Raw genomic sequence first — 26,949 nt, forward strand, 5'->3', positions numbered from 1 at the left:
CTGCCCCTGCCCTACCCCCGTCCTTCCCCCTTCCCTGCCCCTGCCCCACCTGTCCCTGCTCCTGCTCCTGCCCCTGTCCTCCCCCGCCCTGCCCCGTCACCTCTCCACACCAGCAGCATTCCCATGGCGTGGTTTTCCTGAGTCCACTTGCCCTCAGGGGCAGTGAAGGTCGGTACAGATGGCACAGGAAGGTAGACTCCGCGGCCTGCCCCTCGTTAGGGAGTCAGGAGGCCAGAGGGCGATGCTGACACGCAGCTCTCCACGGGCCCCAGACGCCCCTCCCTGGGTGACGGCTGGGCCAGGATGCGTCTCTCAGGGGCGGGAGACGGTGGGTGACCAGCACCCCGTCCCCCCAGTATCACACCTGCAGCTGCGTCCTGGCTTTGGTCGCCTGTTCCGTCTTCCTGAGGATGAGCCTGGAGCTGAAGGTGGTGCTGCTGACGGCGGCCTTGGTGGCCTACCTGCTGCTCTTCCACCTCTCCCTGTGTGCGCAGTGGGACTGCTGCGGCCCCGGCCTGCGCAACCACACCGAGACCAACGCCACCCTCAGGTGGGGCCCGGCCCACTGCCCGTGGTGACGGTGGCCCATTGTCTCCCCTTTGTTTCCGTGGCATTTCAGACTGAGCCCGTCGGGTGGGCACCGGCGGGGTCGGCGTGGTTTCCTTCACAGGGAGTCGTGGGCTCCAGGTCTGCGCGCTCCGAGCTGAGTGGCTGGCCGGTTCTCTGGGGAGCGTCCCTGGTCTCACGGGCCACCTGGGAGGTCCTGTGTGCAGGCTAGTCCGGGGTGGGGAGGGGGCTTCAGCTGGAGTTCTAGAAAGAGCACTGTGTCTGCTCTACTCCCAGGCAGGTGGGTGGCACCTATGGCCCAGGGAGCAGGTGTGTGCGTGGCCCTGACAGGTGGTGCGCTGTGGCCCAGGGGGCAGGTGTGTGCGTGGCCCTGACAGGTGGTGCGCTGTGGCCCAGGGGGCAGGTGTGTGCGTGGTCCTGGGGCTCTGGCCTAATTGGGTTGAGAAGAGGGCCTGACTCCCCTTGGACTAGAGGCTGGGACCGGGGGCCCAGGACAGGCTGCCCCTGCGGGTTGCCTGGCACCTGCACACGTGCCAGGGCCCTCGTCCGCCCCACCAGGCCCTCCGGAGCTGGCGCCTCCTGCCCCCTCGCGGCCCGGGCTTCCTGTTCAGACCGTGTGTGGCCATTCCTTGTCATCCGGGCCTGAGCTCAGATGTCCCCTCAGGGCGGCCGACCTCTGACCTGCACCCCTTTTCTCCTTTGTCCATGGTCTGCGCCAGGCGACCGGTCTCGGTGGCTCCTCCCGGGTGGCACTGGGGGAGTCTGGGCCCCATGCCCATGTTTGGGGGTGAGAGCTGGAAGGGACCCTGCCTCTCCCTTCACTCCCTCAGCTCCCCCGCCTGCTCCTGGTCGTATCTGAAGACCATGATCAGCTTCTACCTGGTTCTGTTCTACGCCACCCTCATCTTGCTCTCCCGACAGGTGAGCAGGCGGCCGCTGCCGCCTCCCAGCTCAGCCGCCGACCTGCCCTCCTTGGGAAGGGCTGGGCGGGCTGGGCCGCCTCAGGCTGGGGGCAGATGGTCCTGGGGGGAGCCCTGTCGGGGACCCGAGTGACCCCTGGGTCACGCGGGTGAGGCGTTCACCACGGTCACAGGGTGGACCCTGCTGCTGGGTGGCAGGTCCCCGCTCACGGGGCCAGGACTCCGTCCGTCTGCAGATCGACTATTACTGCCGCCTGGACTGTCTGTGGAAGAAGAAGTTCAAGAAGGAGCACGAGGAGTTTGAGACCATGGAGAGCGTGAACCGCCTGCTGCTGGAGAACGTGCTGCCGGCCCACGTGGCCGCCCACTTCATCGGGGACAAGCTGAACGAGGTGCGGCCGGGGGGCGGCCGTCGCTCCCGGGGGAGGGCTGAGCGCCGCCACGTGCTTCCTGTGGTCCGGGCCTCACGGTGGGGCCTGTGGACGGTGGGAGCTGCTCGCGCAGGGACACGGGCGTGGGCGCCGACCTGGGCGCCTCCCTCCCGGGCTGTGGCCCACGGTGCCTGCCGGGCAGGATGTGGCGTGTGACCGACAGTGACGAGCGCGGGTGCCACCAGCTCCATGCCGTCGGGTCAGAGACGGAGTGTCTCCTGACTGAGACCGTTACTCAGGGGGCTCGGGACCCCGCTCTGCGGACCCAGGGCATTTAAGAGCAAAAATCAGCCCGAGCCTGACTCTTTCCGACCACCTGACAGAAACTCCCGTTTTTATTTTTTAAAAATCTGTGTATTGATTTTAGAGAGAGGGGTAGGGGGAGGGAGAGCCCCCTACTGTGGATCAGGCCAGCGTCCAGCTCCTCCGGCTCCAAGGGCTGGGAGGTGGCCACAGGCCCACTTCTCCCCCCAGGACTGGTACCATCAGTCCTACGACTGCGTCTGCGTCATGTTTGCCTCGGTGCCCGAGTTCAAAGTGTTCTACACGGAGTGCGACGTCAACAAGGAGGGGCTGGAGTGCCTGCGCCTGCTCAACGAGATCATCGCCGACTTTGATGAGGTGGGCCCCGCCAGGGCGGGCGGCAGGGGCACATGCCCACCTACAACGTACCAGCACTCGGAGAGGGCACATGACACATCATAGCCCTTTCCTCGCTGCACTCAAGGGTTTGGGTCCTCTCTGGCCAGCAGCTGGCTCTGGTTAGAGGCAGGCCCTGTGGAGGAATCCCCGCCCGCCCCCGCGCTCGGCCTGGGTCGGTCAGGCCTGCCTGGGAGCTGGGGACAGAACCAGCATCCCTGTGGCAGAGCTGGCTCCCTAGCAAGACCAGAGGCCAGGCAAGCACAGACAGGAGCAGGGAGAGAACGCCCTGGTCCACAGGAGCGAGCGGGCGGGCGAGCCCAGGGTGAGAAAGGGCTTCGTCAGAAAGGCCAGGGCTGGGTGGGAGCCGGCCTGAGACCTGGGACAGGCCGCCGCAGCTGCCCCAGCCCTGCCCTCTGTCCGCAGCTGCTGCTGAAGCCCAAGTTCAGCAGCGTGGAGAAGATCAAGACCATTGGCAGCACCTACATGGCAGCTGCGGGGCTCAGTGTGCCCTCTGGGCATGAGAACCAGGTACGCAGCGTCTGGTGGCCTCTGGCCCAGCCCCACGAGGTGAAATTCCAGGCCCAGACCTGCCACCTAAAGGGGGCACCTCCACGCCCTGACCCAGGAGGGAGGGTGGTGAGGGGCAACTCCAGGGCCCTTTGCTGAAGCCCCTGCCCCATCTCTGCCCGCCGACGGCCCCTCCCGTGGGCCTCATGCCCACACAGTGCAGATCAGGGCGGCTGGCGCATCCATCGACCCGTCGAGGCGGGAAGACGGGGTGTGGCCGGGCCTGACGGCGCTGTCCCCAGGACCTGGAGCGACAGCACGCCCACATTGGCATCATGGTGGAGTTCAGCATGGCCCTGATGAGCAAGCTGGACGGCATCAACCGGCACTCCTTCAACGCCTTCCGCCTCCGCGTCGGTGAGGCCCCGCAGGCCCCGTCCTCGCCCGCCTCCTGGGAAGGGTTCTGGAGGGCCCTGACTTTCCGACCCCAGCAGCTGGCACACCACAGACATGATTCCCTTTGAGATGACACATCCCCACAGACAGCGGGGAACCCCAGGTCACAGCTGTAAACAGCTGTGACAGCTGCTGACAACAGGTTCCTGGCCGGATGGCCACTGTGAGCCACAGGCGGTGCTCAGAGCCGCTGGGAAGAGTTAGCAGGTGCAGGACGAGTGCCCCACTCGGGCGCTGCGGGTGCCTGGGAAGCACCAACCCAGGCCTCCGGCTCAGGCCTGTTCCGAGGGGCTGTCTGTGGTTGGTGGGGGTTCTCTAGCCTCAATGACCTGCAACGGCCAACGTCCTCTCCAGGCATAAACCACGGGCCTGTGATCGCTGGAGTGATCGGGGCGCGGAAGCCGCAGTACGACATCTGGGGAAACACGGTCAACGTTGCCAGCAGAATGGAGAGCACTGGAGAGCTGGGGAAGATCCAGGTACAGACCCCAGCGACCAAGGAGGAAAGCGCTCCCGGGTGAGGGGACCTGGCCGTTCACTGGGACCCAGCCGCTGAGTCCTCGGGGAACAGGCGCGCTGCTGCTGGCCGGTCTGCCCGCCCCATCCCCCAGGCGTCTCGCCTGCTTCTGCAGCCTCGATCCTTCCCTTCCCAGGTGACCGAGGAGACGAGCAGCATCCTCCAGGGCCTCGGATACTCCTGCGAATGCCGGGGCCTGATCAACGTCAAGGGCAAAGGGGAGCTGAGGACCTACTTTGTCTGCACAGACACAGCCAAGTGCCAGGGGCCCGGGCTGAACTGAGGGCTGCTGGGAGGGGCAGGACCTCCCCGATGCCAGCCAAACCCGTGGAAGATGCAGCCACAGTCACCAAGGCCGTCCGAGGTGCTGTGTGGGCCTCAGGAGCCTGCATGAGCGAACTTCTGGGGCACGTGTGCCAGCCCCAGCTTCAGGCAACCGCTGGGCCTGCCCACACCGGGCAGTCGGAACCCGTGCGCTGGTGTGGGGAACGCAGCCCCCCGCCCCAGGAAAAGGCTCCCGAGTTTCAGCTCCTCGTTCAGGTCCCTCTGCTGCTGGCCTGCTATGGTCTTGACTGACCCCCTTCATGGCCGGGAGCTGCCCAGCAACCTGTTTTCCAGGCACAGGACGGAGACAAGTAGTTGGCATGGGCTGGACGCCTTTCGCCCCAGCGACCAGCTACGGCTTCCATATTTCTCATCCAGGTGTTCTGGTGAATGGAGCTGGAAAGGGTGTTTCAAATGTATAGATGGTTTCAAACAGCGGAGAGAAAACCCCAGCGGACGTGGGTTACTTGCAGTCTCTGGCATGTTTCTTTAACACGTTAAGCGCCAGGCCTGTTTTGTCTTCCTTTCCGTTTAGCCCGCGATAGCCGATTGCACCGATATGCTGGCGGCACCAGTGACTGACTGGTCCAGACGGAAAGCAGTGTCACCCTCCCTTGTGCTTGGTGCAGACGGGGATGTGAGCTTGCCGTCAGGCCTCAGGTCTGGCCAGGCCCTGGAACTGTTGGCGCAGCAGCTGGACACGGGGTCAGAGTGCTCTGAGCTGAGTACAGAAGAGTTTGGGGTACGGGGGGCTGGACCCCAGCCTGCATGAGAGGACTAAGTGACTGACATGGCACTGAACGTGTTCAATGGCTGCGTTATCAATGAAGGTTTTGTCCTTTTAATGACTTATTTCCGAGACAAGCCTCTTCCCTCCAGGGTATCCTCTGCCTTTTAACCACCGGCACGCCAGCAGGACCACTGTCCAGGGTCAGCTCCAGGGCCACCCCGGCTGTGGGGATGCAGCTCTGTGGAAGGTGGCCCCCACTTGGACTCCAGCCTTCCGAGGTCAGGTTCAGTCAGCAAAAAGCCTGCACAGTAAGGCCAGCCACCTCAGCCCGCCTACTGGTGCATGTTGGCGCCGTCCCCTGCAAGCTTCGGCCGGAAGGAGAGGGGTTGGGGCGCCCAGCACCTCTGGGACCCTCGCCTGTCCTCTCCACATCCTGACGCTGAGGAGCTTCACGCCAGCGGGGGCACGTGGAGAGGTCCCCTGACCTGGTTGCGGAGATGTTCTTCTGACCGAATAAACCAAGGCAAGTGCAAAAAGCACCTATGAGCTTCGACTCACAGAACCCCAAGACCAGCCAGGCTCCACGGGGCAAGAACCGCCTGCCGCTCCTCATTCTGCACTGCCTGCCGCCTGGGCAGAGCTGCCGATCTAATGCAGGCGACTTATGACTGCAGGGACCCCCGGATCTAATGCAGGTGACGTCACTATCACAGGGACCCCCGGATCTAATGCAGGTGACGTCACTATCACATGGACCCCTGGATCTAATGCAGGTGACGTCACTATCACATGGACCCCTGGATCTAATGCAGGTGACGTCACTATCACATGGACCCCTGGATCTAAAGCAGGCGACTCAATACCACAGGGACCCCCGGATCTAATGCAGGTGACGTCACTACTGCAGGGACCACTGGATCTGATGCAGGGGATTTACGACCACAGGGACCCCCGATCTAATGCAGGCGACTCACTACCACAGGGACCCCCGGATCTAATGCAGGTGACGTCACTGGGCTATCGGTTAGTCACCCACAGACCCCTGGTATTAGGGAACTGCACAGAGACTCCAGGAAGAGGAGACAGGGTCGCAGGCAGGGCAACGTGCACAGGGTGCTGGTGGGCGCGCTGAGGTGTTGCATGTAACTGGAATGGTCTGAGTCGGCTACGGGAGCTGTGTGGCAGCGATGCTGGAAGGGAATAAGCCTTACGCGGCCTTTTTACCCACCAGTTCTTCATGTGAAGGGCTGGTTTCAGGTAAGTCCCGTGCTGCAGCCCATCCTCTTAGAGAGCCGCGTAAACATTAGGCTACAGGAGCTTAAAAAATACTTGGTTACCATGAATGTACGTCTGTGTGTTTACAATTAAAGCACTGTGCCCGGATGAGATGAGCTTTCGGTGTTCAGACAGGAGCGTGTAACTGACCAGGAAAGTCACTTGCAATTGTTCTATAAAAGTTTTCTCATTACGTCCCTCCTTCACACATGTCACTCTGTTTGAGACGGGACAGTCCCTCTTCTAACACTGACTAGGGAGCCCCACCCCCGAGGTTAATGTGAGAAACTTCCTAACAAGAGGAAGACCCTCACCCACTGCATGGGTGTGTGTAACAGGTCAACGTGCGGAAATACGCAACGAGGGGAGGGTGCTATGTACTGCGTGTGTACAGGTCTGCAGTGTGTTCAGAATGTTATGTTCATGTTCATAAAGTACCTGTGTTGCTACGTGTTCAGCCTTTCGTGTATTAAATGACCAGTACGGAGAGCCTGCATGGCCTCACTTCAGACGCTTTCTTGGCCTCAGGAACGGATCTTAGCGAAGGCAGGGCCCCAGGTCAGGCTGACGGCTGCCCGCGGCACCGGGGCAGGAGCAGCCGCACTCTGGTCTCCCGAGGACTCTGCCCAGTTGGCTCCACCCTCTTTGCAAAAAAGCTCCGGTGGCAACAGGCCAGAGCCACGTGCCTTTCATCAGGCCCCTTTAAATGCCCAGGTGCCCCCTGATCAGGTAGGAAGGATGTGGTTCTAGTTTAAAAGGGACCGCGGAACTGAGGGGCTGTAAGGATTTGGAGGGCTTGCTTCCCCTAACGGATGGTCACGAAAGAGGCCGTTTTCTCCCTCACGTTATCAGAAAGGTCAGGGATCACTGAGCTGACATGCACCGTCCAGTTCATAGTCCCAGGGTTCAGCTCTTACCCAACAGAAGGCCAGTCTCTGGAACATTATATTAATTGTTCCAAAGTTTAATTAAAAACACAATTTACAAATATTTAATATCTTCTGAAAAGCATTTCCAAATTAATCAAAAAATATGTACATAATATATAATCAAATACCGGTCAGCTTTGACTCCCATCAGGGCCACACTCAGCAACATCCGTCTTTTTAGCTTCTTCAAAATCTGAAAGAAAAAAATGCCACTTAATTTAGCATATTTTCCCTTTTGATGCAAAAAGGAACGTGACGGAAAGGCAGTGTCCAGAGGTGCGGGCAGCCTTCCCACGGGCACTGGGTAGAGACGGGGCGTTATGTGATCACTGTAGCTCTTTCTGCAAAAGTGTCAAGCCTTCAACTTGTAAAATGGAGAGAACGAAGTACTTTACACACTAGCAACTCCCAGAGGGAGCACCTGTCAAAGGCCCCGCCCCCCTGACGTGGGCACACACCTCCTGTTAGATCCACCAGGCTGCTCCCCGCACCAGGGCGGGGCACGGAGATGCCCATCGCTTTCCGAACCCCGTACGTGCTGACGACGTCACCGGGAGTTACTTGCTGTGCAAGTTCTTTAAGGTTATTGGTCACCTGTTCGGCTAGAAAAAACAAACGAGAACTGTTCTAGGTCCTGAAATGTGGTTTCTTTAAAGAACAAGTGTATAAACGCAAAAACTGATACCCCTGGAGCTCCCACCGCCAGGGGACCTACCGAGGTGCAGCTCTCTGTACGAGGGGCCCAGGAGGCAGATGGTGTTGGGCGGGGGCCTGGTGCTCAGGCGCTCGTTCTGGGCGTCCTGCAGCTCCCGGAGCAGCCGGGTGGTCTCGTCCAGCTTCCTCTGGAACACCTCGGCCTCTGCGGGGACAGCACACACTGCAGAGGCCGCCCCGGGTTCCACCTCGAGCGGTAATCGGAGCCGCGTGCTCCGAGGCCCTGGGAGTACTGATTAATCTCCTCAAATGAGACCCCCACCACGAAGTGCTGCCCTGAGGCCTGCCCAGTGGTGGATGGTCGTTAGTGGTACCCTGGAGACCACCAGTCTTGACTGCCGTGCCAGGCAGCGCTCCCATCAACCCCCCCAGCCCCAGACACTCACCTTCAGAGTCAAAAACTTCGATGGGAGCGCCCAAGTTTGCCACCGCTTCCAGGGCCGCAAGCCTGTCCTGGCTGCCGGAGCCCACCCGCCCCGCTGGCTCCACTTCTGAGGCCTGCTGTGAAGAAAGGGAGGAATCACACGGGCTTCTAGGCCCCACCGCGCTGGAATGAGAAACCAGGAAGATGGCCCATCCGCAGCCCAGTTATTCCACCTGCTCCCGTGGCAGCTATAATCCGATGTCGTCCCCAAGCCTGGTACAGAAGTGTCCACACACCCACGCTGCTCGGTAGGGTGACGGAGTCTGTGCAATCCGCATCATTTGTCTTACCCGCCAGCGCTCAGAGCATGAACGTGACAACTGCCTGGGACTGCGAGATGGTGAAGACCGAGCCATGCCAGCCCGGGTCCGGCCACCTACGCTCCTGTAGGAGCTCTTGTACGTGAGGTACTTCCTGGTCTCCTCCAGGCCTCACTGCCAGGGGCCAGCACGGCACGGGAGAAATAAACCCCAGAAAGAGTGGAGTTTGAGCCTGGACTCACAAGCCTCAGTTTCTATAACCTCGGTGCTGCTATTAGGAACAGGTCACCAGATACACGTGACCCGAGGTGACGGTTCCAGTTAGATGGTGGTGTCGCACTCCAAGCTCCACCCCTGAACACCTGCTTTCTCCACCAGCACACGGGCTGCGGGTGTGGCCCTCACGCCCATCAGTCTCCTTACTGCTTCCCATTCCGGACTTCCTTCTTACACACGGCCTCGCTGGGCTCCTGCCCCGGGAAGGACACGTGTGCACACCACCCACACCTGCACCTGCCTCTACTCGATCTCCCACCTGCAGGTGTCTGTCCCGCAGTGAAAGGGCTTACTTACACTCTTTACAAACAAAGCTTCATCACTTAGGTCTTTCAGCTTAGTCTCCATTTAAACATTTTTCATAAAGAATAGAATCACCTCTGTTTCCTTGGCTGCGTCAAGGGTCCTGCTCTGGCCTTCATCTTCAGGTGATGACTGTGGGATAGAGACAAACAACTGTCCATTCCAAGGTGCAGGTAAAGGTAAGTAGCACACAACAGGAAAACGGAAGGATGTGGATTTGGGGAATAAAATGATATAGTTACTGGCATTTTGAGAGAATTTGTGAGTGAAGAGCACCCCCCACTAGTGACTTTGCGACGGGTAATTCTGGGCCTGATCCAAAAGCTGTGCACGTGCCCACGGTATGTGGTGAACAGCATCAGCGTCTAAGAGGAGCCTGTTCACCAGCAGGTCAGGCTGGTGAGAAACTAGGAGGAGCGCCGGGGCTGTCTTACGTAGCAGGCGATTCTCAGCAGAAGCTGCTGTGACTACATGCTAGAGACTGTGCCAGCTGCACAGCCCTAGTTCTCAGAACCACAGAGACAGACAAATGCCTCAGGACTCAAACCAGTAACGATGTCATCTTCCTGAAAGGTTGTGATTTATTTAATTACCAATTTTAAAAGATTATGAACAATGTGCCTTATATATAGCCTTTCCCTTGTTTTCTAGAATAAATTCTGAGAATACTAACGGTTGGATCAAAAAGCAGAGAAACTGTAAATCAGAAACTCTGCCACACTGGCCATTCGATTTTAGCTCAAGGCTATTTGCTGACAGAAAGGGCATCGGCAGACCAGCTAACTCGGCCCCAGAAGGACTGCTTGCTGGTCCTCATCTCGGAGCCAAGCCCTAAGTTGTCCCAGCTCATGACCTCTGTCCAGCCGACCTGGAGAGTTTACAGTGTTAGTAAGAGAGGGCGACTGGGACGTGGCTTCCTTCGTTGCTGGAGGCTCCACCAGCTCTATCCCTGAGGAGGCGGCGAAGGGCATTCCCTCCCGTTTCAGTCAGGGGTTCCCAGCAGCGAGCAGGGCTTCCCTGGTCAGGCGTCGGCACCAGCGACCCCTCCGCTGTGAACCCTCCTCACCAGATGCCACCCTCTGCCTCGGATCCCGGTGCCCGCATCACCGTTTCCCTTCATTGTCCTCCACCCGTGGTCCCCACCCGGGAGTGGAGCTCAGCTGTCACACTGGTTAAGCCCATGGTTTCATAACACCGATGACTAATGCCGGAACAATGAGAAATCTCCGTTCTCTGGGTGTATTCTTACCGCCTCTGACTCCTGCAGGCTTCTCGAATGCCCTCCTTTAGTCAGAACATCCAGTAAACTATCTGCCATGACGTATGGGTAATCCTGGCACGTGGCCAAAAACTCGTGGATGCTGAAAGAGAGCATGCTGGGACAGTCACTGCCACAGAATCATCTCCACGGGCTCAGTCTTCCTGTCAAGCCAACCGTTCCCACAGGTGCCTCACTGACACCACGTGCCAGACTCACCACCTCGTCAACGCTGTTTACATACTCACCAGCGATCATCATCGAGACAGAATGAAACGCTCGCTAACACAGTGAAATGAAACGCAAACCCAGCTCAGTGATGGACGCCCTCGCTCAGCGGCGAACTCCGCGCCCCTCCCCTAGCTCCCTGGGGTGAATGCCTCCCACAAGCCGGACCCCACCCTTCAGACCCACGCCTCAGATCAGCTTCAGGAAAACGTGGCGTTCAGAACACCGAGCCGACACTTGCCTGAAGTCGCTGGGAACGTCACAGTCGTCCTCCCCGTAGGCGGAGTAGATGAGATCAGAGTCGTCCTTGCTGATGTTGGCGAACGTGGAGTCGTAGTGCGGGGCGTACGAGCTGTAGGGCCCGTAGTTCAGGTAGAGCACTACGGGCGAAGAGGGGAGACTTGAGCTCCTCTGGGACGTGGATGGCGGCTGTGTGCTTGCTTTAGCAGCACCACTCCCTTCTAACTTTACTGCTTCATCGACTGGCACACAAACCTAAGGCAGCCATTTCCCCCAAACAGATGCTTATGAAGTAGCAACACAAGTGAGTGTTTCCCCACAAAGGGGAGAGGAAATAAATAAAACGCACTTTGAAGACTAATACACCATTTTTCAGTCTCTTCTGAAGTTAGTAACGAAGTAAAGTTGCAAAAATACCAGCAAAGAATGTATGAACATGGCAATAATGGTGACTGTCCCGAGTGGGCGCCTTACCCGGAGCTACTTTGTTCCTTTTATCCTCCTTGAACCCCTGCAGAGTATTCACTCCAGACTGAAGCCGCCCAGTGGTCATGCCCAGCCTCACCGGGCAGTAGCCGGGCTCTGAAACAGAAGACGGGCACAGTAAGGCGGGGCTGTGGCGGCAGGCGAGTGGCACTCTGTGCATCTACGTGCCTGGGAGAGGTGGGAGCCCTCACTACCTCCGATTTTAACATAAAACCTGAGCTTAGAAAGGCAGGCAGGTGGCCAGGACCCACACCCGGTCCTCCTAGCACACCAGACAGCTTCCTGGAATTCTTACAGTCGTGTTGCGTGATGCTGGAAAGAAAGATGGAGAAGTTGGGCCTTAAGGTTATGATGGAAGCAAGCAGCCCAGAAGGAAGACAGACAGCGGGGACGGGCCTGCACAGACGTGGCCCGTTCTGCCGGAGCCAGGCCAGGACTCCGGGACTTGACTGAGCAGAGGGCTGAGCAGGGTGGTGCTGGGGAAGTCCGCGCTCTCGCCTGGACTCGAGTCCTGGATTTTGTACCGAGACGGCCCTGCAATAGCAGGTCCTGCACAGCCCATCTGTCTACAGCACATCTCTCCTCCTCAGGAGGCAGCCCTGCGCTGGTGCCCCTCTGGGTGCGGCACCCCCACAGGAAGATGAAAGGGGGAAGCGAAGGGGCCTCTTCTGTCTAATCAGGGAGCGGCCCCCGGGGGCACTGTGAGCATGAGGAGCTGCCAGCGCTGGCCAGTTTGCAGAAGTCGACGGGGGCTGGAAACTGGGGGGACCTGACGAGGAGACCAGAGCCCTGGCTACAGGGAAAGGAAGGGGCAGATCTCACGGTGTCGCCTCCATCGCTAATTGCACCTCCTGGGGCAGCTTCACCACAGCTTTCCTCAGAAGAGCCCCTTTGGACCAAGACCATATAAATTCCCACCATAAAACGTTCACCTGAAAGATGAGTTTTGCTTCGAAAACGCAGCACCAGGCCGAAACCGGTTTGGCTCGGTGGATAGAGCGTCGGCCTGCGGACTGAAGGGTCCCGGGTTCGATTCCGGTCAAGGGCATGTACCTGGGTTGCGGGCACAGACCCAGTAGGAGATGTACAGGAGGCAGCTGGTCGATGTTTCTCTCTCATTGATGTTTCTGACTCTCTCTCTCTCTCCCTTCCTCTCTGTAAAAAGTCAATAAAATATATTTAAAAAAAAAAAGAAAGAAAACGCAGCACCAGGTCCTCCCTGAGGGAAGGGCTCCTGGAAGCCTCGCCGCAGAAAGCACGCAATCGGGACGGGCACGCCCTGACTTTAAGCGCCTCCCTCCTCCCTGCTTGAAGGGGTCTCCCCTGTGCTGCCCCCCCTCACCTCCTTGGGACCCACCTAAACGTCACCCGGCGAAGGAAGCCCTCTCTGACCCGAGACCCTAGGGAGGCCGCCCCTGCTCTGAGCCGGCACAGCGCGGGACAAGCTGCCGCCTCCGCGCCCCACAGAGCAGAGGGAAGAGCCCGGTCTCCTTCTGTTCCCCACTATCCACCGGCCCCCCGGCTCCTAAGACAGCGCTGCCCACAGCGGACAGTAAGCAGCAGCGACATCTCCTGAAGTACAGGAATTCCGTTGTGTTCATTTTGGGACCCCCAATGACCTCTCATAGTGGCAGTATGAAAACGGATATTTATAAAATAAACTAACATTCTCACAATTGCGTATTACAGCACGTACTTCCCCTCAGATGAATGACAAAGTATTTTTACGTCAAATTTCAAAATACTCCCTATACGATTTCCAGTAAAATACCATCTGAGAAAATCAAGCAGGACTGAAGTTATAAAAGGGGTTCTCGACCTCTATAACTTCCCACCAGCCCAGGGAAAGCCGCCAACGGCCCGCACTAGTCGGTCACGCGGGCGGTGCCAGCACAGCCGCACTCCCTCTGTTCACTGCAACAGCAGAGTTATGATGTCAGAATCGGAGGGTTCTGAGATGCCTGGAGGTCACTGAGCCACCGACCACTCTACCAAGCAGGGCTAGCAGTGACCGCCTCACATTCTGCCTGTGTTCAAGGTGGGCCTGCTATCCTAGGGCTTAGCGGTTTAAAGAAAACTCCATCTGTATAATATTTCAGGATGAAGGGAAAGGGGCCAACTGTTAACAGGAAAAACACGATGTCTGGCCAGTTCTTTGTAGACAGTGATACGCTAGATGGGTCCACACTCAGGCCTGGGGCTGGAGAACGGCACCAGGTTCTGCTCTCTGCCCACAGCAAGCTCTGCGGGTCTATTCTGTGAACCCACCTCCTACAATGGGGTCCACAGGGTGCAGCAGTCCCAGCGTCGTCGTTCCGTCTGGCTTTCTTCTTTCAAATTCACACTGTAATGACCCAAAGTGTTCACACGGCATAAGCGGTTTTGTGTGTATCATACATGTACCACACCAGAAAGCCTTGCTGTATCACACAGTACTGGTAGCTATCACAGAACACACAGATCCCGACGTGCATACCTGTCCCCTATGCACAAGTGCTGAGGGCTGGACTAAGGATGGTTAGGGAAACACAGACTGAAAAGCTATGTGAAAGGGTCCTTACGGCCACCCGGTTCTGCCTCTGCTGCTTAAACAAGAGGACACTGAAGACCAGGAGGGGGGTGACCTCCCAAAGTCATACATGAATCCATCTGGTTTAAAACCAATGCGCCAAACAACACGATTTCAAAAGACCACAGTATAAACGTTTTCATAAACATAAAAGTAGTGGCTCATTTCCTGATGTTAGACCTTAAAAACCCAGTAAAAGAGGCCAAGGTTAATCATGTCACTGACAAACACCCACGGACTCCTCTGATCCGAGGGTGGTGCTGGGGGCCCGAGGCAGATGTGGACTGAAAGCACACGGGACTGAAACGCACGCTCAGACCACCGGGTCAGCGACTCCAAGGAGGGGCCCGCTCGTCACCTGACTGTTCACCAGCCGCCGGGTCAGCTTGCCCCCGGACTCCCGCACGATGCGGTCGATCTGCTCCTGCTCTCTCTCTGAATTGTAGCTCTTCACTTTATCATCCAGCGAATCTTTGTCTTTCCTGAGAACACATGAGTGTAAGTAAAAAGAAGGTAAGGTGAAAGCATTAAAGGGAATTTCAAACATGGAGACAGCTGAGGTGGAGACGTGCTGTCCCCTAATTAATGACGGGGAGGCCTGTGTGTGTGCAGGAAACGCAAACCCCAGACCCGGGCGAGCTCCCTCGTTTGGGCCCCGTGTTATTTGCCTTAAACGTTTTTCTCAGCATACGCACAAAAAATGAAATCTACCAAGAATATATTTTGAAGGGAGAGAAAATTTTTTTTTAAAGATTGATTTTTTATAATGAACATTTAAAATTATAAATCATAGAAACAGAACTAAAACTTTTATAAGTTTACTTTCTTTGCATTGTGACAGCAGAAATCCCCAATTACTAATGCAGTGAGGGGCTGGGCGGGGCAGGCCTGCCGCTGCTGCCGGCGGGGCCCTGGGGAGTCACTGCTCCCGGGTCCACACGACAGCCCCCCTTCAGGAAGCAGCTTCAGCTAAGCTGTGCTGAGGTTACCCACGGTCTCAGCTCCTTTCTGGAACCGTCACAGAGACATTTCCCTCCACAAACAGTCCTACTTAAATAAACGCACTGACAGCGAGCCCCTGAGAACTTGTGGGCTTTAAAACCAGTCTCGTAAGAAGACGCACTCAGAGTTGTTTTCTGAACTGTGCGGGCAAGTCCACGTGGTGCTGGTGGGGACGAAGGTATGTCCGAGATGGACGTGCATGCCGAAACCAGCCACCCACCGGCAGCCTGGCCCTGGCTCACGCAGGCAGGCGCCGCAGTGGCGTTCCCCCTCACCCGCTTACTGTGACCTGCTAAGGCTCCTTACTTCTTGTTTTCCTTGTGGGGACTCTTGAAGGTTTGTGCTTCGGTCTCGCCGGCGTCCTCCCTCTCCGCCGGCCAGTGGCCGCTGTCCTCCCCGCCCTGCGCGGGGTCTGCCCTGTCCTTCTGCTTCCGACTCTTCTGCAAGTCGGCCATGAAGTCTATGCTCTGCTTCAGGCTCTGTATTCGCTCCTAAAGACATTCAAGAGCGTTCTCAGTGCACGTCTGTCATTCACTTTTAAAGTAACGCGTGTGTTTCTCACAAGAGCCTGCATGTATCTCGTGAGTAACCCGGGGAGAAGAACAAGTCACTGTAACTGCACGAATATTAGACTCAGGACCCAGGACAACAGTCTACCCTTCCATTCAGGCAAGTTCACTTCCAACCTAGAGAATGCTCTGTAACTTTACTGCATCATCAAATAGTTCACAGAAGGGACAGAAGAGTAAAGACTTCTCTGCAGTACCGAATTTAAAAAGCGGAGTTTGTTTTAACAGCATGCTAAAATGTTATATTGAGCAGAATGGCTTATGGCTTGAAGTTTAAGAATGCGCTGGTATTTAAGACCGACAGCCGTGAGCACAGGCCGTCTCCGAGTGCTGTGGCGTCAGGGGGTCCCCCGCGGCCTGGGAAACAGCCTGCTGAGAACGAGCAGGGCCAGCACAGCGGCCTTCACGGCGCGAGTACCGTTCCTCCCACCTGAGACATCCTGCTTCTACTGCGTTACACGTGCGTACTTTCCCACTGCACGGACACGCTGTGAAGTTTGTGCTGTGGTTCGGGGCCTGAGGTTTCTGGAAGCTCTGTTCCTAGTGATGCCTCTGCCTCTGAACGCTGAGCCTGTCACTGGATGAAATATGGAGGGCGGTCTCCTGGGGGACGCAGGGCAACGGCAGGGAAGGCTTTAAAGAACAGGAACTAGAAAGGACTGAGGTCATTCAAATAAGAACAATGAAGTCCAGAAACACTAAGTGACTCATCTAAGGTCACAGAACCAGTGACGAGACCGGGCCTCCTGCTGCCCACGCCTGGACCAGAGGTGCCGCCTGGAAAAGCCCCAGGAAAGCAGACCTGTTGCGTTTCTGAACTTCATTTTAAAGTAATCTTAAAACTACTCACCTAATATACTGTACTGCAGGCACAGACGTGAATAGAGAAAATAGAAGCCTTGTTAATGTATTATCTAGAGCAGGGGTCCGCAAACTTTTTAAGCAGGGGCCAGTTCACTGTCCCTCAGACAGTTGGAGGGCTGGACTATAGTTTAAAAAAAAACTATGAACAAATTCCTATGCACACTGCACATATCTTATTTTGAAGCAAAAAACAAAATGGGAACAAATACAGTATTTGTATTTGCATGTGGCCCGCGGGCCGTAGTTTGAGGACCTCTGATCTAGAGGGGCAGGCCACAGAGCCAGGACAGGCCCTGATTAGTCCGATTCTACTGTGCTGCAAATAGTACTGTTTGTACTGTATGTAGCATCTCATATTTATTTAGGTGATCAAGAGTTATTCTATGTATGCCCATTCTTTATAAAAATAATGTCTTCTAATCGTATTTGTAACTGAAAAAATAATGAAAGGCTGCTCTGCAATCTTTTTCCACCAAACATTTAAGCAATTATCTTTTAAAAGACGCCGTGCATGGGAGGGTGTGCTGGGCTCTCCTGGGAACACTGCTATGTGAGGAGTTTGCTCAGGTCTACATTTAACCATGTGAAATCACTGTTTTAAGGATCCCTCCCATCTGGGTGGAGAGAAGTCAACAGGAAGCTATAACACAGGATGGGTAGGGCTCCTCAACAGGAAGAGGTCTGAGAAAAAGGAAGATAGCAGAAAAGGGAAAGGGAGAGGAAACTTGATATTCTGTGCCTCCCACCAACTCACCCCAGTAACCCCCAGGGGATCCTGGACTCTCTCGCATGTTATATTAACTACATCATTTACCGACACTAAAGGGTGGTAACAGTGGTGAGTCAATACGGATGAATACACTGGCCTTGGACATGCGAGCCTGTGAGTTACACTTTCTCCTTGAAATCCACGTGCCTCTTTGGAGTAGAGGCTGCAACTGACAGCAGCACTTCTCCTTCAAATGGGGTGACAACAAGCATCGTGGGTTTTTAAACGGGGACGTGGCTCGGTTCTGTCCTCCGTCTTTCTGCTAAGACTGGGTAAACACTTTACATTCTCTTCCCTCCGCAGATCTTGCCAAAGATGGGTAACTGGCTGACATCACAGTTTCCTGTCTTTAGGAGAGGATGGACTGATGTCTAAATATTAGGAGTGCAAGGATTAATTGTCAACCCAAATGTTTCTCGTTCCCTTGTGAAGTGGGTCCAAGAACCTTTCAGAGCCCAGCAGACACTCAGCCATGCGCACACCACGGCGGCTGTAACGTGGAACTGACACAGATGCGCCATTAAAGCTGAGAAACCACGTGCGGCCATGACTCACTCCTGTCCCTAACTCCTCTGAGCTCCAGCTTTCTCCTTCTTGCTATCTGATACCCACACATTTCTTCTTTGCAAAAAACCCCTCTCCTCTCCTGCTCTTCTTGGTCAGTCTCTGCCCCACGCCAGGTCTCCTCTCGCGGCAGCATTCGCTGCGGGCGATGGTCCCGAAGGGCACAGGTCAAACCCTCCTCTGGAGATGAGGACACGGACGCCCAGGGGCTCGGGTCCTGCCTGGGGCCCAGGAGTCAGCGGCAAGAGCTCCCACTAGACCTGCCCCCACTCCTGCTGTGGCGAGGCGCCCATTTCCCATCCCCCTCGGAGCCGTGAGTAAAACCTCCGAGAGGTGGCTTATCCTGGGAGCTCCCTTCTCTCCCACAGTGATCGCCTCAATTCACCCATCACGGTCTGTCATCAGCCCTCGCTCCCAGACAACACCCACAGTTTCCTGCCGCTGTCTGCAGCACCGCTCTGCAGGCTGTGTGGTTACGCTGTCTCCGTCACACAGCTGAGGATGTGCCTGGGCCCCTGCCCACATTTCTGCCACCTCGAATGCCTGTCCCAAACGGGAGGGACAGCTCCCACCAGGTGGCTTTGAGACAGCTGCCCATTAGTGCTCATTTGTGTCTCTTTCTTCTCCCAGGAGTTCCTGTGCTGCCTCGTCAGATCCTGTCCCGACAGAGGGAGGAGCACTTCCTCCCCCGGCTCCTCCCTCCTGCAACCAGCCTCACCCTGGAACTCGGGCTGGTGTTTCTTAAACTGTAAGTACAAGTCCACCGGGTGAGTAGCCGTTCCAGAGCCTCATACAAGTAATTACAAGTGAGCACCAATACTTATTTGTATCAATTCCAAACGAGAATCTTCCCGCTTTCATTTTCTTCTCCGTATTATTCAAAAGTTTTATTGAATATTGCAACTTACATATGATCTGCCTAAACAACAAAACCAGTACTGAACCGGACCTGTATTACTATGTCAAAAAACAAAGGAATACAACCTTAATAATAATTCTTATTTATGACAAAGAAGTTTCTTTACCTGGCTAAGGATTTTCATTCCCGAGTGTAATAGCTTCTTGGCAGCTTTGTAATAAATGGTCTCTGGTTTGTTATAAATCATAGCGTTAGTGCACATGAGCTTGAAGTGATCCTGCAGAGAGAATGTTAAGGGGGAAAACGCATTCAAACAATACGAAGTGCGCTTCTTTCTTGATCTGAAATCATACAGGCCTTCGGAAAATGAAAATAAAACAACATCCTGCCCTCTTCTTTCATGTTTACTGAAGAACATTAATAGCAATTTATTAAATTTTAAAACTCACAAATACTAATTTAAATATCCTACATTCTTTTCCAAATTCTTGAAACATTTCATAACTATATAAACTTTATATATCACGATGAAAATTTTAATCTTACGGAAAAAAAAGAAAATACTTCTATCACATATTTAATAGAATAATTTTAACTGAGTAGTTAGTTAATCTAATTAGAAATGTTATTCTTAGTTTAAAAAAATCTTAAGTTTCTATATATTTATTAAATTTTATTTCAGATCTTGACTGAAAGCTGGGACCAGGACTAAATTATCACATTATTTCCTACTAAATCCAAACTAACTGAGCAAAAATGTTCCAATACTTATACATTTCCTTTTACCTATTTGGATGCTATTAGAAGCTAAACATAATTTGCAGAATGTTGCAAAATCATGACAATGTGAAATAAACCATACAACCTCAAAAAGCTGAAACGTAAATGGAGGAGCCAAATGACCCCAAATTACATTTCTGATTTAAATTTCAAAGTAAATGGAGGAGCCAAATGACCCCAAATTACATTTCTGATTTAAATTTCAAAGTACACAGATATGCCAGAGAAGCAATTCATGGGTAATTTTTACATCACACAAATGTGAGCGATTATGTCAAGCCCTTACTCAACTAAACTGATAAAAATCCAACAAAAAAGAATCTGATGCCCCCTAACAAACTCCTCCAAATCAAAACATTCGAACGCCACTACTTAATAAAGTGGTGGCAGCTGAGAACAGTGAAATGGAACAAAAAGAGGTACTGAGCACTGTTTACCAGTTATGAGAAGACTGATTCTAGGGTCATAGTAAATTGGTATTAAATTCAAAGTGGACAAAGTTCATGTGGACTCGGCCCCTGGCCCAGCCTCTAAGAGCCAGGCTTTCGCTGGACCCTGCACCTCCAAGAATGTGAGGAGAGCCACGGGCCCACGCGTTCCTGCAGCCTGTGCGTGTGCATGCGCACACACCGGAGCAGACCTTCTCATGTAATTCTAGCGGGCTCCCGGTCCCCCCAGGGCTACCCAAGGGACCCTAAGTGAAGCACCCTTGGACAGATATTCGGGAAAGCTTCCATTCCACTAAGAATCATTAAGTGTTTACTTGGGGGAAGGAGAGGCCGGTGAGGGGAGACACACCATGGCCATTATTCACACTGAACGACACTGGGCTAGTCCCTGGCCCGAGGGCACTGGATTCTCCTCCGAGCACAGGCAGCCTGTGGGTCCCATGGGCCTTCTGCACTGTCATGGGCTGGGCTTCCCTGGACTTCTGTGTAATGGCACTTGGTCCTCTGAAACCCGAGTGACCCTTCTGCATACTTTTCACATAATTAAAAAAATCTTGAACAGCCTAATGAGCTGGATAAGCTAATAAATGTTACTTTGGGTTGCTGGGGGAAAAAAAAGGTAGTAATACAGAAAACTCTAAAGAGTTCAAAATACTTGTTCATTTTAATTATGATAAGCCTGAAGCATTTGCTCAAAAACATTTAGGGGCACACTGCTCTCTCCTGTCATCACAAGACAAAGATCAGAGGAAAACTGTTCACTAAAAGGAAAAAAAGCAAAACTGTTAAGATTTTTTCCATTAAGCAATAATCAAGTCGGAAATATGCTGAAATAAACAGTTCTAGCCTAATTTTCACCAGATGAAAAGTTGGGGAAATTTTCCATTTCTCTAAAGACACAAGAATGCAATTCCAGTTTTCCAGAGTACTGGGGTATTATCTATCCATTCAAAATGGTAGGAAGACAGAATTCAATGCTGCTGTTATTCATAACTCTCAGCTGACTGGCATGTGGATAAAAAAAAAAAAAAGAGCAAATAAAGATATAGTTTACTGCCGGATTTTCCTTTTATAGCTGATTAGGTCAGATGCACAATACGATGCTTATGCAGAAAAAATAAAGGCAAAATATACATCTAAACCAGTGTAGTCTGTGGTGGTTTGGTACAAAGCTAATTTAAAACACACGTGTTCCTTTTTGAATGAAGATTAAAAAGAAAAGTATCACTTCTCAAATCAACATATACCAAGAAACTGTAAAGACGAAAAAGACTTCAACTATAACATTAGGCATGTACATCATTTTAGTGGCTTGTAGGTTCTTTACTTGCAAGTTTTTAACTTCCTTCCTTTTAAAGTTGAAGGAAACATGCTCAACAAATACGGCCAAAGTGATCTGAGAGAGCAAGTGACTTTCATTAAACTAGTATTTCTGGACCAGCCAACTAATTCTCTATGTGAGAAGACATGCACACCTTAGATGTCTAGGAAAAGAGACGACTCTAATTCAATTTCATTAAAATATCAACTTCACCTGTACTGATCTGAAATTGAAAATCAATATCCTCTCATTTTAACAGTTGAGAAAATATACTGTGGAATAAATGAAATTCAAAATTTTAGGAAAATCCCCCCAATAATAAAAGACAGCAGATGGCTTATTTTATCTGGTTTTGTACCTCCAAGCTCAAAAATGTTTTCAAAGACAGAAATACACAAAGATTTTTGGATTTTAAAGTAAACTTAATTCTTTGCAAAATAAAAACTCAATTAGAACGATTCTAAATACCAGCCATGAAGGTTTCTACCAAGATTGTATATCTACAGGATCCAAGAGCTTGCCTCCCGAATGAATGAAGATGTGTTACTCGTCCCATCACAACACAAACAGCTCTGGTTACCTTCAGTTCCTCTATGGACTGGTAGTCGTTGTTCTTGATCTTTTCTTTCATGGTACTGAAATCCATTGGGTGTTTAATGATCATGGAGTAGCCAGGAGCAATAAAATCCGTCACAGGAAATGAAAAGAAAGCACTTGGGTCTTTTCTGTGAAGATATAAAATAGGCAATTTTACTTCTACTACAAACATATCTACTGGTCTCGAGCAGGAGTCAGAGGAAACCGTTCAGATGTAGAAAGAATCTGTAGTATGCTAACATGTTTTCCACAGAAAACTACAGGGATAATAAAGACTAATAACTATTTCATAACAAGGTGAAGATGTTTGACATAATAATTGTACTCTTGTAGAGAGTCTTTTAAAATATGCAGGTTAAATTAATTAGTAGCACCTCCTACACAGGGAAAAATGAAACAAAATAAAAACCCCAGCTTAGCTGAGCAATGTCTTGGCCGTTGGGTGACTACGACCATGTATTTTTATCACCACAGGGGAAAGGCGGAAACAGGAACTGTGAATGCATACCTGCCCTCTTCCATATGGTTTCTAACTATTGGCTTGGACTCTTGGGCCACACAATTACTGCATCCCTGTGAGCATATGTATTTTGACTTCTATCGTGTGTTGTGTTGTGTGTATGTGTGTGTGTGTGTGTGTGTGTGTGTGTGTGTGTGTGTGTGTAGGTGGGGGTGTGTTAAAAAATGACATTAAAAAGCCCTCATAATACCCTAAACTTGAGACAGTGTTTTCTATCACAGGCTCTCAACTCTCACTGGAGGAACTTTATAAAAACACCAGCGGGCTACGGGAGGCTTACCTCAGACCCAGGGCATAAGAGTCGCGTGAGGCCCTAGCCTGTTTGGCTCAGTGGATAGAGCGTCAGCCTGCGGACTGAGTGGTCCCGGGTTCGATTCTGGCCAAGGGCACATGCCTGGGTTGAGGGCTCAATCACCAGTGGAGGGCATGCCAGAGGCAGCCGATCCATGATTCTCTCTCATCATTGATGTTTCTCTCTCTCTCTCTCTCTCTTCCTTCCTCTGAAATCAATGAAGATATATATTTAAAAATAAAAAATTGCGTGAGGAAGGAGGGTGGGTCGGCACTGGTGTTTCTAAGGTTGAGTCCTGGTACCGGCACTGAAGCATTTGGCATTGGCATTTCCAGGACTGACAGGGTTGAGAACCATTGTTTTATATACTTAGGTCATCAGAGTGGTTTTTCCTCTGGAAATCTGGCATACTAACATTTTTTTATTCTAAATCATCATGACAATAAAAAATGGCTTAAAAACTAACAGCAGTGACTTTTAAAATGTATTGACCACTTCACCGGCCGGTGATAGATTGATGTACTTTACAGCTATCCTCACAAAGCCATCAGGAAGCGGTGCCCTCACACAGAATGAGGACAGAGACTCAGGGCTCAAGTCATTTCTTCTAGGTCCTAAGTCTGACCAAAGAGTTAACATCTGAACCAGGTCTGCGTGACTCTGCCTTTGCTCTTCCCAGCACGATGCCCAAGCAAGGAGACCAACACCCGAGAATAAGCAGAAACCCCCTGCCTGGACCTTCCCCGTGCAGACGGGCGCTGCCCACAGCGGTTACTGTGAACAACACTCGCCATCTGCGAGGCCTCCTCAGAGAACATCATCTCCACCCCGAGAGCAGCCATTTGATACAGAGTCACGGCCGAAGCGGTGTTCCCACACCGGTCACCTGCGTTCTTAGAATGCATGCCCTGTACCTGCGAACCCTCTGCCAGGGACATGTCTTTCAGCTGAAAACTGAAATTCTGAGTATAGAGAAGTATCAGGACATTTTAATAAAGACTGACTCATTCTCTCCCCTTTTACAGACTTAACATTGGCTTAATCTAGATACTGAAATTTTTAGAACCAATTCCTGCATTTAAAAGTGGCACAAATCCTATTTATAGTATTCTGCCCCCTGCCCCAGGCTTAGTAATCGCTTAACTTTCACAGTATAAGCACTGCACAAATACACAGAAGGTATTTTTATCTGTAAACCAAGTGGAAATATCTGTATTGTTTATTCCTGGTTTAAAGCTTGAACATCAGAAGTTACTTCAGATTAAAAAGAAATCTGCCATTAAGAATATTACGTAACACTCTTCAAGCTGCCAGTTCAAACAAACTAAACGAGAACATCTAAAAGCCAGCCTCTTGGAGGGCTTTACTGCCAGGCAAAATATTTATCATCCACTTTAAAATCAAGTACGTTTGGATGCAGGCCACACAATGTGGCTTTAAATAATCAAAAATAGAAAAGTGTTTTGGATACTATCTTTCTCCTTTCAATGCCCATGTTATAAAAGGACTGGAAAACGCATTTACCTCTGCAACTGTCTCATCAGTTGATTCAAAGCTTCTTGAAGGGGCGTCTGTTCTACTTCTAAAGCAAAGAAAGGAAAAGAGCACTTTTTAAAAAGGAAGATTCTACAGAGTACTGTTTAGCTTATTTCCTTTCTATATGACTTATTCATACCCATCATTAAACACCTCACACAGAAACTCCATTTCCCTTGTAAGTATGAATTAAAAACTGAAGCTAATTTAAAGGTCGTATGCATCAGAGAAGTAAGAAAACTTAAAAATTCCATTAAAAGGCTTCCAAACTTTAACTTGAAAGCTAGAAACCCAGTGCCTTCCCCTGGCTGTGTCAGCCTCGTCACTCAGGACAATTCCCCGTGACTCTGACCTTCCTGTTTGGCTACAGAGCTCGACAGAGGCTTCTCAGGGGGCAGGTCCAGTCTCGCAGGCGCCTGGCACTGGAGGTCTTTTTCTGCCTCATTCTCCACACGGTCCCGGTCGCGCCTCTTTCTATCCTCCTAAATGGAACAAAGGGAGGTAATGTAGAAACATCTCAGAATACCTTTGAACTAAATCATCTTAATTTCAGTGGAAAAAATAAGACGCCACTGAAAAGTCTTTTAAAAAATCTTCATGTAGCCCTAACCGGTTTGGCTCAGTGGATAGAGAGTTGGCCTGCGGACTGAAGGGTCCCAGGTTCGATTCCAGTCAAGGGCATGTACCTTGGTTGCAGGCACATCCCCAGTAGGGAGTGTGCAGGAGGCAGCTGATCGATGTTTCTCTCTCATCCATGTTTCTAACTCTCTATCCCTCTCCCTTCCTCTCTGTAAAAAATCAATAAAATATATTAAAAAAAAAAAAGTCATGTATTTTGCTGCCATCTACTGGAAAAGGAGAAAATAACATGTTCACAAAGGGAAGAAAAATGATTTGACAGTATAGGCCAGAAATAACCATTTGGAAAACACTGTCCCTAAAAGCAAGATAACATACCCAGGAATAAATCTAATAAAAACACATAATACGTTTTGGGGAAAAGTATGAAATATTACTGAAAAGACACTGTGGAAGACCCGAAAAAAGGAAATATACCATGTTCGTGACAGTCAATTCTCTCCAGAGTTATCTATAAATGAAATGTAATGCCAACCCAAGCGTATAACTTATCTTGCAGGTCAAAATCAAGAGCCGTCACAACAGATTTGAAAAAGGTGACCGTGAGAGAGTCTTACCAGGCACCCAGCACCTGTGTAAAGTGACAGTAATGAAGACAACGTGGCCTGACATAGGGACAGACAAACCGACCAAGGGAACAGACTGCGGAGCCCAGAAACAGACCCAGGCGCACAGCGAGTCTGGGTGTCACAGAGGTGGCATCACTGGGAATAAAGACAACGGGGAGTTAGTGCTGGGGCAACCAGGCATCTGCATGGAAAAGAAAATGAATATAGTCTCTACCTCATACCAGACAACAGTAAACCCCAGGATAGCAGACTGAAATGTACAAAGCCAACCTTTAAAACTTCAGAGAAAAGAATCTTTATGACTCAAGAGTAGAAAAAACTTTTCTTCCATAAACAAGCTGAAAGGCCAGCTACCGACAGAGATGAGTACCTGCAACACACACACCTCGAAGTCAGCGCAGATCACATGCATGAATCAGCAAACAACCGAACGGAAAATGGGTGGAGAGTATCGTAGGTGATTCCCAGAAGAAACCTGAAGTGTCAGGAAATGAGCACAAGCTCCCTAGACCTCTAGGAATGATACATGTAAAAACTAGAAGGATTTCACATCTCCCATCAGCAGAAGCTCAGATGTCTGTACATGTCAGGTTCTGATGAACATGAAGAGAAACGGGGCTCGTGCCTTGCGATGGGTGAGTACAGGGCACAGCCACCAGCTGAACCAGGAACAGGACCTAGGACGGAGAGGCCTTCACCGACTCCCAGCCCTCCCACCCCGGGGCACACCCTGGAGACACTTCTCTGCACAGTGTACCCTCGGCCCTGACAACACAGGAGTGGGGGCGCTCCTATGCGGATTTTCTTCAGTAAATGCCTCCTGCTTTCCGCCTCCTGCGGGGGGCCCCGGGTGGGGAGGGCTGAGGGGATGCACTGATCTACGCCATTTTACACAGGGGATGTGAGTGGCTTTGGAAGCTGGTATCCTGGGCGTCCTGGAACCAATCCCTCCTGGTCACCGGGGGACAACTCAAGTTTCTGGGGAGTCAGGTTGCATGCAGGTTTTCGACTGCACGGGGGGAGGGGGAGTCAGCGCCCCTAACCCCTGTGTCATTCAAGGGCCAATGTTCACAAGAATATTTACTGCAGCTCTGGCTGAAACAGTAAGAAAATTAGAAACAGCCCAATGCCTGCTCCGGGGAGACGGACCACGGCGTTCCGGCTTATGGACGCGGCAGGTGCGATGATGACGCTGAAGAGACGGGCAGGTGGGCGTCCCCGGAGGGACGGGGCGTGACCACGATTTCGCTCAGCGTGCACCCCAAGGTGGCAGGGGCTTCCTCTCTATCTACTAACCACCAACGGTGAAGCAATGCTTATTTTCACTCCTGGTGTCCTGTCCCCGAAAGATCTCGATCCAGGTTTCTCAAAGCGGTTTGAAAAGGTGGAAGCCGCCCGTTCAGCGCCTGTGGCATCTTCAGTGCCTGGGGCCTCGGGAGGAACCACAGGTGTGGACCTGGGCGGATCCCATTTGCGGCCGAACGAGTCCCGCCCACCTGGTCCCGGGCCCGGCAGGTGGGCCGGTGGCTCCCTCACCAGGTGCGAGCGCAGCTGGAGCCTAAA

General features: G+C 52.3%; 2 protein-coding genes and 1 long non-coding RNA gene across 3 annotated transcripts in view; 2 read left to right on the plus strand and 1 right to left on the minus strand.

Annotated features, from left to right (window-relative positions):
• Positions 1–4,747, plus strand: part of ADCY7 (adenylate cyclase 7) — a 35,502-nt gene extending 30,755 nt beyond the window's left edge. The window contains exons 16-23 of the mRNA XM_015572639.1: positions 357–550; positions 1,398–1,488; positions 1,724–1,879; positions 2,393–2,539; positions 2,984–3,088; positions 3,370–3,484; positions 3,878–4,002; positions 4,177–4,747. Of these exons, the coding sequence (XP_015428125.1) occupies positions 357–550; positions 1,398–1,488; positions 1,724–1,879; positions 2,393–2,539; positions 2,984–3,088; positions 3,370–3,484; positions 3,878–4,002; positions 4,177–4,323 (1,080 nt within the window). The 3' untranslated portion in view covers positions 4,324–4,747. The remainder of the gene's footprint in view (positions 1–356; positions 551–1,397; positions 1,489–1,723; positions 1,880–2,392; positions 2,540–2,983; positions 3,089–3,369; positions 3,485–3,877; positions 4,003–4,176) is intronic.
• Positions 4,748–4,751: 4 nt separating this feature from the next.
• LOC107185172 lies at positions 4,752–6,863 on the plus strand. Its single transcript, XR_001516089.1, has 2 exons — positions 4,752–5,867; positions 6,060–6,863. It is a non-coding gene; the product is annotated as an uncharacterized LOC107185172 (long non-coding RNA).
• Positions 6,864–7,317: 454 nt separating this feature from the next.
• BRD7 (bromodomain containing 7) overlaps positions 7,318–26,949 on the minus strand; it is a 20,909-nt gene continuing 1,277 nt past the window's right edge. The window contains exons 3-17 of the mRNA XM_015572640.1: positions 24,531–24,660; positions 24,167–24,224; positions 21,814–21,958; positions 18,850–18,960; positions 15,365–15,549; positions 14,415–14,538; positions 13,756–13,831; positions 11,476–11,583; positions 11,003–11,141; positions 10,525–10,636; positions 9,351–9,407; positions 8,399–8,513; positions 8,014–8,157; positions 7,757–7,900; positions 7,318–7,491 (exon numbers count right to left, since the gene is read on the minus strand). Coding sequence (XP_015428126.1) covers positions 7,430–7,491; positions 7,757–7,900; positions 8,014–8,157; positions 8,399–8,513; positions 9,351–9,407; positions 10,525–10,636; positions 11,003–11,141; positions 11,476–11,583; positions 13,756–13,831; positions 14,415–14,538; positions 15,365–15,549; positions 18,850–18,960; positions 21,814–21,958; positions 24,167–24,224; positions 24,531–24,660 — 1,710 coding nt within the window. The 3' untranslated portion in view covers positions 7,318–7,429. The remainder of the gene's footprint in view (positions 7,492–7,756; positions 7,901–8,013; positions 8,158–8,398; positions 8,514–9,350; positions 9,408–10,524; positions 10,637–11,002; positions 11,142–11,475; positions 11,584–13,755; positions 13,832–14,414; positions 14,539–15,364; positions 15,550–18,849; positions 18,961–21,813; positions 21,959–24,166; positions 24,225–24,530; positions 24,661–26,949) is intronic.

Source organism: Myotis davidii, unplaced genomic scaffold (genome assembly GCF_000327345.1).
Source record: "Myotis davidii unplaced genomic scaffold, ASM32734v1 scaffold328, whole genome shotgun sequence".
Lineage (NCBI taxonomy): Eukaryota > Metazoa > Chordata > Mammalia > Chiroptera > Vespertilionidae > Myotis > Myotis davidii.